General features: G+C 39.7%; 1 protein-coding gene across 1 annotated transcript; it reads left to right on the top strand.

Moving 5' to 3' along the window:
• The first annotated feature begins 405 nt into the window (after positions 1 to 405).
• Positions 406 to 8,862, top strand: LOC149823253 (uncharacterized). The gene is made up of 2 exons (XM_090019906.1): positions 406 to 1,236; positions 8,788 to 8,862. Exons 1-2 carry the CDS (start codon positions 406 to 408, stop codon positions 8,860 to 8,862), a joined length of 906 nt encoding a protein of 301 aa, XP_089876032.1.
• The last annotated feature ends 1,222 nt before the right edge of the window (positions 8,863 to 10,084 follow it).

Below are 10,084 nucleotides of genomic sequence, written 5' to 3'. Positions count from 1 at the left end.
TAGCTAGTTGCAACATGAGGTTGGATCTCACTTTGCAGCTTTACCCATATCATGAAAAAAGAAAGGAATGAGAGTGGCATTGCGTTTCATGCTGAAGGTAACACAAACAACGTGCAATCTTTTCTTTTTAAATTTTTTCTGCCTTTAGAAACGTGCTGTTCTTTTAGTTTTTTCTGCCTCAGTAAATTTAAGCATCAAGCCTAAACATTAACATGTTTCATTCAGAAAAAGGAACACTTTCACATGAAACAGCAACTATGCTTTATATATATATATATATATATATATATATATATATATATATATATATATATATATATATATATATATATATATATAGTCATACTCTTCTACATCTTTCTGCAAGGTTAATCCCTCAATTTTCTCAAGTTATTGCACACCCAGATGGCAAACTGTGCTATACAAGCCAAATTTATTGCCATCAGGCAAAAGCTTGACTGTTTGTTTGATAAATATGGAGATCTTATATGCAAAACATTGGTAGTTTCAGGATTTGTGCTTTACATACTGAGTGTTCTCTCAACCAAGTCACAGTGGCATTCTTCAGAATGCACTGCATCCTCTGCTACAAGCAGTGGGGGTAACAACTCCACAAAGACAGCCAACACACCTTCTTCCACTGGTATCAGCCACATCGTGTTCGGCATCGCAGGTACCGCTAAAACGTGGAGAGACCGAGGTCCTTACGCCGATTTATGGTGGAAACCGAACGTAACCAGAGGATTCTTGTGGTTAGATCGAGCTCCAACAGAGTATTCATGGCCTTGCTCTTCGCCACCTTTTCGGGTATCCGAAGATGCATTTAGATTCAAAGATCATGACAAGCACAGATTGCCATCTGCAGTCAGAATGGCAAGAATTGTCCTAGAGAGTTTCAGGCTTGGCCTAAAAGATGTCAGATGGTTTGTCCTAGGAGATGATGACACTCTGTTTTTTGTTGAAAATATAGTGGAAGTCTTGAGGCAGTATGACTACAACCAACCATACTACATTGGTGGGAACTCAGAGTGTGCAACACAAAATATTGATCACTCATATGCAATGGCTTTTGGGGGAGGAGGAATAGAACTGAGCTATCCACTTGCAAAAGCATTGGCAAAGATTCTTGATGACTGCATCAGTAGGTACCAGACATTGTATGGAAGTGATCACATGATACAATCTTGTGTAGCTGAGGTTGGGGTTCCCCTCACCAGAGAGCCAGGATTTCATCAGGTAGTTTTCAATGCAAATTCTAGTCTTAGAAAGAAAACAAATCTGTTCCACTCATCCCCTATGTCATCCCTATCTTCATACCCCTCGGGATTTCATTGATGCAAGTTGTTTTGATCAAATCGGACCGCAACCCATAGATGTGATCTACGTCCTTCATTTAACGAAGATCAATATTTAAATCGCCAAAATCCAACATCTGTTCAGGTTTTTTTTTTGACAATTCAAAAAATCAATGGAAACATAAAATTTTGTGATTTGAAAAATCATATTTTTTTGGTCAAAAAATATGATCAGTCAGATCTTATTAAATCGACCAGGATGAATCCATCTATAAGGTCAGATTTGATCAAAACAACTTGCATCATAAGATTTAAGAGTGAAGATGGGGGATGAGTGAAACTGGACTCCCAATAAATCTTGTTCACAAAGACTATATATATGGGGAATAAGGTTGATAAATGAGCTGAACGAACTGAACATGAGGTGTTCAAACTAAGCTTGTTTTTGTCACGCGTCAAGCTGAGCTCTAGGTTGTGATGAGCTCGAGTTAAAAGAGTGGAGTTCTAGTGGCCTAGTTTACAGAAAAAATGCATTGTTTTAAAGCTGGAAGTAAAAGGATTTGAACTCTACACGTATTGAACCAAGCTCTAGCTGCTTTGTTTATATAAAGAACACCCTTTTTTTAAAGCTGGAAGTTGTAGGCTTTAAACTCTAAACTTATTGTTCGAAAGCCAAACACTTTGACTATTTATTTTACACTATATTATGTGATATATGTAGAAGAAGAACCGAGTCCTAGAGAGAGAGGAGAGAGAGAGAGAGAGAGAGAAACGGCTGCACAGAAAACCTCAGGACATGATTTCAATATTAGGGCCTCTCTCTATGTTAAATAAAGAGAGGCGTAAAAGCCTAATTACAATAAAGCCCCATTATAAAAACCAAAAATACAAATAGCATCTTAATGTAAAATAACTTTACTTAAAACCACCTATTCTCAACACTTCTTCTCAAGCTGGAGCATAGATATCAATCATGCTCAGCTTGTCACAACATTTTGAGAAATTTGGTCTGGCAAGAGGTTTTGTGAACATATCTGCAACTTGGTCTTCCGACTTTAGATATTGGGTAGTAATATGACCCGCTTGAACCATATCCCTTACATAGTGGCAATCAACCTCAATGTGCTTTGTTCTCTCATGAAATACAGGATTGTTCGCTATATATGTTGCAGCTTTGTTATCGCACATCATGGTCATGGGAGAGAAAACCTTCACCTGAAGATCAAGAAGAACAGTACGAACCCACATCAATTCAGCAGTTGTTTGGGCCATAGCCCGATATTCTGATTCTGCACTCGACCTAGAAACCACATTTTGCTTCTTACTTCTCGAAGAGATCAAGTTGTCTCCCAGGAACACACAAAATCCTGTGGTAGATTTTCTATCTACTACAGATCCTGCATAGTCAGCATCAGAATAGGCCACTATATCTAGAGTTCCACCTTTCTTGAACCATAACCCCTTTCCAGGAGAAGATTTTAGATATCTGAGAATCATAATAGCTGCATTCCAGTGTATCTCAGTTGGTTTGTCCATAAACTAACTGACTTTACTTACTGCTAAAGCAATATCCGGCCTGGTCACAGTTACATACAGTAGTTTCCCAACTAGGGAGTGATAACTTTTGCTATCAACCAGTTTTGACCATTCTTCAAACAACTGAACTTTATGGTCCATGGGAATATTTCCTGGTTTAGCTCCCAACATTCATGTTTCCTTTAATAAGTCAAGAACATACTTCCGTTGAGACAAAACCATCCCTTCACGGCTCCTAGCAACTTCTATACCCAGAAAATACCTGAGTGAACCAAGGTCTTTTGTAACAAAGTGTTTTTGAAGATGAGCCTTTGTGGCTTCAATAGCTTTCACATCATCACCTGTAAGAATGATGTCATCCACATATACCACCATAACAACTATGCCAGAGCTAGTTTTTTTTATGAATAATGTATGATCTGTTGCTGACCTATTAAAGCCAAAACATGACATCACTTCAAACAACTTCTGAAACCATGCACGAGGACTTTGTTTCAAGCCATAAATTGCCTTTTTCAATCTACACACCTTGTGACACTCCCCCTCAACCTCGAATCCTGGAGGTTGTTGCATGTAAACGGTCTCAGATAAGTCCCCATATAGAAATGCATTTTTCACATCTAATTGGTACAGGCTCCAACCATGCTGAACAATTACTGAGAGAACAAGACGAATGGTACCCATCCGTGCAACAGGAGAAAAAGTTTCAAAGAAATCAATACCATATGTCTGAGTATACCCTTTGGCTACTAATCTGGCCTTGTACCGTTCAATTGAACCATCAGATTTGTACTTTATCGTATATACCCATTTACATCCAACAATGTCAGCATCTGCTGGAGAATCAACTAGATCCCAAGTATGCTGAGATATTAAGGCATCCATTTCTTCTTGCATAGCCATCTTCCAGCGATTATCAAGCTCTGTCTGCTGATAGTTCAGAGGAATAACTTCAGCAGATAAAGCTGAAATAAAAGATTTCATCTGATTTCCAATTCTGGCTTCGGAGACAAAATGAGATATGGGATATAAGGTACATTGTCGTGTCCCCTTTCGTAGAGCAATCGGCCTATTATCATCATCATGAAGATCATTATTGTGAGTAGAACTTACCTCAGGGGAATAAGAAGATGGAGGCACTTGCGGAGGTGGATCTCTACGCACATATACCAATGGAGGATTATGAAATCTGGAAGAGGATGAAGTGTGGTTCGGGAATGAGGGCACAGATTCCAAGGGAAAAGGAGGTATAGGTAATGGACAAGACTCAGCTGGATCAACCTGCAGCGGGGAACAGGTATTAGAGTAATATGGAGTGGATTCCAAGAAAGATACATCCGCACTGACATAATCTCGGCGAGAAGTAGGATCATAGCATCGATATCCCTTTTGATTTTTGGGATAACCTATAAATATGCATTTTGTAGCTTGAGCAGCTAATTTATCTCGGTCAGGGCCAAGTTTGTGTACAAAACAAACACATCCAAACACTTTGGGCGAGAGGGAGAAGAGAGGGGTATTGGGTTTTAGGATATGAATTGGAATTTGATCACCCACAGAAGAGGAAGGCATGCGGTTGATCAGATAGCAAGCAGTTGTAATTGCATCTCCCCAGTATAACGCATGAACATTTGATTGAATCATAATAGTCCTGGCAACATCAAGTAGGTGACAATGTTTTCGCTCAGCCACCCCATTTTGTTGAGATGAATAGGCACAGGAAGTTTGGGGTTGGATGCCATTATCTTGGTAAAATTGTAACAGACTTTTTGATTTAAACTCGAGAGCATTATCAGTGCGAACAATCTTGACACTAGATTCAAACTGAGTTTTTATTTCAAGAATTAAAGATTTGATAATATTTGGAACATCAGATCGTTCCTTTATTAAAAACACCCATGATAACTTAGAGAAATCATCAACAATAACTAAATAGTATCGACACTGAGTCCTAGTAGGAATCTTACTAGGACCCCATACATCTGCATGAAGAAGTTCAAAGACTTTATTACTAGACTGACTCTGACTCGAAGGAAACGAACTTCGATGATGCTTGCCCAGCTGACATGCTTCACACTGAAATGATGTGGTGGAGGGAATCTGAGGAAAGATCGAACGAAGCTTTGACAATGAAGGATGACCAAGACGACGATGCCACTGAACAAGACTAAATGAATGTTCCACTGCAGCATGAACAGTACCCATTGAATGATGTAAGTAGTAGATTCCATTTTCTTCATAGCCTCCACCAATCTTCTTTCCCGTTAGCAAATCCTGAAAATGACAACCCATTGGATCAAATATTACTCTACAGTTTTGTTCTTTTACAAGGCAACTAACAGAAAGTAAACTTTGAGAAAATTTTGGAGCATGAAGAGCATTTTTCAACTGTAATGAGGAGGATATAGAAATATTTCCTTGACCAACAACCGGGGAGGTACTCCCATCGGCTAATGAGACTCCAAGCTGAGCCTTAATATTCTTTAGATCTGAAAAAACAAGTGAATTTCCACACAAATGTCTGGATGCACCAGAATCAATAATCCACTTACGGTCAGTCGGATGAAGAAGATTTCTGGTTGAATAGGCAACACCAGCAACAAGAGCGGTAGAACTCAAAGGACGAAGAGCTATCAGCTCATCATATTCAGCACGACTGAGGGTTATACTACTGTCACTTGCAGAGATATTTTCTTGTGCCTTTGTTGCCTCGAAAGTAGTGGTATTAGCTTTAGGAGCATATGACTTTGATGAAGAGGAGGTTGGTCGGCCATGCTTATCCCAGCAACGATCTTCTAAATGTCCAGATTTTCCACAAAATGTACATTGAAGCTTTCCTCTGCCTCCCACACCTCGTCTGCGACCTCGTCCTCTGATGTTCTGAAGATTTCCACGTCCATAACCAGATGAGACAACTAAGGCAGAAGACTGAGTCACAGGCTGAGAATGTGGAAGAGATATCGCAAGTCTGCTTAGACGGTTATATGCCTCAGCAAGAGTAGGTACATCCGAACCAGTCAACATTTGGACTTTTGCAACAAAAAATTCTGAAGATAAACCTGTAAGAAACCTAGCAACCATAGTTTGTTCTTGATGATCTTTTTGTTTCGAATAACAGAGAGGTCTATGAGCATTAAGTCTTTCAAACGCAGCTTTTACGGAGGCATAATACTGGGCCAAGGTTTGATCTCCCTGCTGTAAATTGTATATTTCCTGTTCGACTTGTAGGATACGACTCACATTAGTCTCTTGTGAGTATGTATCTCGAAGATTGTCCCACATCTGTTTGGCTGTATTATAATAAATTAAACCATCTGCAATATGGGGTTCGACACTATTCATAATCCATGACATAACTATGTCATTATCTTCATCCCAGGTAACATATCTTCCCACCTTTTCAGTGGGTTCATCTTCCAACAAGATATGTTTTCTACGATGTTCAGATACCGACATCATAAATGTTCTGGACCACCTGGCATAGTTAGTTTCATTTAACCTTACATACGAGCCGTACGAAAAGGGATTGGCAAATGCCTTATATTCTCCAATATGTTCCAATTTTGAATCACATTTCGAAGTTTCAGCCATACTTCTGGTTAAAAAAACTGGACAGACTCCAAACTAAACAGGGAAGAACCGTGTGTTACACTCACACGCCAACTGATATTCCAATCAGCAGTTGTTCACTCACGAACAAAAAAAAACCCATGACAGTAGTGAGCAGCAGCCCACAAACAAAAAGATAATTCAGCACGTCAGTGAATCACGACTAACATGACTTCTGCATATGCAACAATATTTTTTTTTTATATAACAGGGGCAGCTCCCCAGACATATACAGTTCGACAATAAGTCATTCATTTTTTTTTTCACGAGCAACACCACTACGTGTTGGATTGCTGCAAAAAAAAATAGGAAGTCACGACCTGAAATCACGACATTTTCAGTGCAAATTGTACCAACACCAATCAAACTCCCCACAGCCACGATATCAAGATAAACAAAATAGGGCCCCAACCATATGTAGAATCATCAACAACAATCAAACTCCCAACAACAACGATATCAATATCTCACACGACATGTTCAGTGCACACTATACCAACAGCAATCAACTCCCAACAGGTAGTCACGAGACTGACGGCAGGAAATACCACCGAGGCAGTAGGTAGTCACGAAACAATAAAACAAGAAGTTACGAACCCACAACACGCATCCACGAACTTACAGCAAACATCCATGAACTTACAACAAGCATCCACGACCAGCAGCGTGACCAGATTTGTCAGCAGATCCAAAAAAAAATTTACATAGTTGACCTCATTAGGTATTGATTTCTTTTACTCATTGGATCTGTTGACAGATTTGGTGGCCTTGATCACGATCTGATTAGGTATTGAATCACGATCAAGATGGCCTCCACGATCGATCGAGCCTCGATCAGACTCGATCACGCTCCCACGATTGGCATGGCTTTGATACCATGTAGAAGAAGAACCGAGTCCTAGAGAGAGAGAGGAGAGAGAGAGAGGAAGAGAGAGAGACGGCTGCACAGAAAACCTCAGGACACGATTTCAATATTAGGGCCTCTCTCTATGTTAAATAGAGAGAGGCGTAAAAGCCTAATTACAATAAAGCCCCATTATAAAAACCAAAAATACAAATAGCATCTTAATGTAAAATAACTTTACTTAAAACCACCTATTCTCAACAATATAAAATATATTTAGAATATATCTATTACTACTTAGCGAGCTACTGTGACATTGGCTATGAAGTAGTATTGGTTGGCTCATACTTCGCAGGATGCATGTGCAGACTTCCTCCGGCTGAAATATGGTCTAATCGATTTACTTGTTGTTCGTCAGAGGGCTTGTGAACCATACACATCGCATTTGAGAAAAATGTGGTTTAGGGCATTGCGTTTATTTCTTGATAGGGATTTGGACGTGGGGGTAGACAGATCTTAGCTTCAATGGACAATCTCAAATGCGGGAGTTTTCCAAGTTCATAAGGTCTACCGTTCTCTTTTACCTCCAGGTCTGGGTTGGATTCCCAAAAAAGCTTTATGGGCGAAGGGATCATCTCTGAGGACCAAGGCATTGGCTTGGTTGATTCTTCATGACCGAATACAAACCCATAATAATATCAAGAGGATGGGGTTTCAGTTTCCCAGTTGGTGTGTGCTTTGTCGACAGGCTGAAGAAACCACATATCTTTTTTGGTCGTGTGAAGTGTTTCGAGAATTGTTTTCTAAAACTTGGAGGGCTCTATCAGTTGTTGTGTGGGAGGGCTACTTTGTGTTAGATCTTATCATCGACCCTACTATAATTAGATGCGAAAAGAAGTGGAGGACTATTTGGAGAGTTTGGTTATTTACGGTGTGGTGGTTCATATAGATGGCCAGAAATGATGCTACTTTTCATAATGTCTCGTTCAACCTTAATCGTTTGACTCATAAGGTCTTGGCTAATGTGTATGCTATCTTACGCATATATCTCAAAGACCTGCCTCTGCCACCAACCGATCCTCATCTAGATGTCTATGATCCTTAATGAGTTTTTTGTTTTGTGTTTAGGTTTTTTTCTGTTTTTTGTGTAAATGGTGTTTTCACGTTTTGTTGTTGTGTTTGTGCTTGTGGGACTCAACGCTTTGTTGAGTTTCACTTTTAAGTAATGTTGATCGTTTTTTAGCTTTCGCTCTATCTTTTCGCACAAGAGCTTGCTACCTTTCTCTCCTTCCTTCGGGGGTGGATTGGTTCCCTTCACGCCTTATCTGGGGCAAGAGACCTACTCCTCGATCGTGTTTCCTGACATGGTTAATCCTTCATGAACGGGTGCAGACGGACAACTTCTTCAAATCTATCGGTTTCCATCTTTCGAGTAAATGTGTTCTGTGTGAGGCTGTCGAAGAATCTGCGTTTCATATTTTCTAAGAGTGCTTTATTTTTCAGAACATCTTTAAGGTTACCTGGAATAAGCTTGTCATTAGCGTGCAGCAGAAGTCGTTCGTTGTAGACTTTTTGTGAGGCCCTCAGGAGTTCGCAGTTGCAAGCACTGGAGGATTATTTGGAGAACTTGGTGGGCTGTTTGGATGACTCGCAACAATGCCATTTTCCGACAAGTACTTACAGTTTTCAATAAATTAGTGAACTGTATTTTGGTGGATTTATACGCCATTTTGCACATTACCATCCCCTATCTTCAGCGCTTTCTGTCGCCCTGCCCACCCCCCGGCTCGTCTCGTTTTTGTTTTTAGTTTTGTTTCTGTGCTCTTGGGCCTGTTTTGCGTTGCCGTCCGGTTCAATGTTTGTTAACCTTTTCATAATAATGTATGTTGATGTTTAGAGTTGGTCTCTCTATCTCTCTCTCAGTACAATGGTGGAGAGTTCTACCACCAGCACCACCGTAAGCCCTAATCTGTTCCTTCTCTAACCCTCCATCACCAAAATGACCTCCCAAGAACCCTATTTCCCCACTCTCACTGCGGCTCCGAAGAACCCGTTTTCTCATTTTTTTCTTTTCTTTTGTGCCTGAAAATTTCTTTTTGCAAAGCATAAACCAGATACTAATACCTATTACAGGCAACTAAAGATCTCAGTCATGTATAATTTTCGTGTTCTGGTTGCACATGAGACAACTAATGTTGTTGGGTGGGCGTCAGTACATGCATGTGTGATATTCCAAGCTCTCTCTCTCTCTCGTATTAATTTTTATTTTATTATATGTTTTTAGTCATTCAAAAGGTATGTAGAGATCGGGAGGGTGGCGATGGTCAACTACGGGAAGGAATTCAGCAGGCTTGTCGTAATATGTCATCAACCAAAACCGAGTAAGTTTCCTGCTGCTAGATCTGTCGTCTCTGTTTTTTTTTTCGTATTTTCTAGGATTTTTCCTCTTTATTTTTTGTTATTAGTCTGTGTTTGTTGAGACTAATCAACATGGTGCAGAGAGATCCAATGCTTCACCTCACATGGACTGATCAACATGTAGCTCATCTTCCTTTGCCTTCATGTTGCAACTTTTGATTTCTTTCATAATTTGGGCAACCCTTATGAACATTTTTTTACACTTCAATTCTTTCTTTATCTATCTATATGTGTATTCACTTGCAAAATTTCTGCAAAACCTACTAGGTTGCGAAAGGATCACGCAGCTATATTACTATTTTGCCAACCTTGGTCATCAATAATGTGCAGTATCGAGGTACATATATTATTAGATCTGCTGTTGATTGTATATGTTCCTTTA

This window comes from Nuphar pumila, chromosome 10 (assembly GCF_984573655.1).
Source record: "Nuphar pumila chromosome 10, dmNupPumi1.hap1.1, whole genome shotgun sequence".
NCBI lineage: Eukaryota > Viridiplantae > Streptophyta > Magnoliopsida > Nymphaeales > Nymphaeaceae > Nuphar > Nuphar pumila.
The sequence above is the reverse complement of the archived record's forward strand: the minus strand, read 5'-3'. Positions and strand labels throughout refer to the sequence as shown.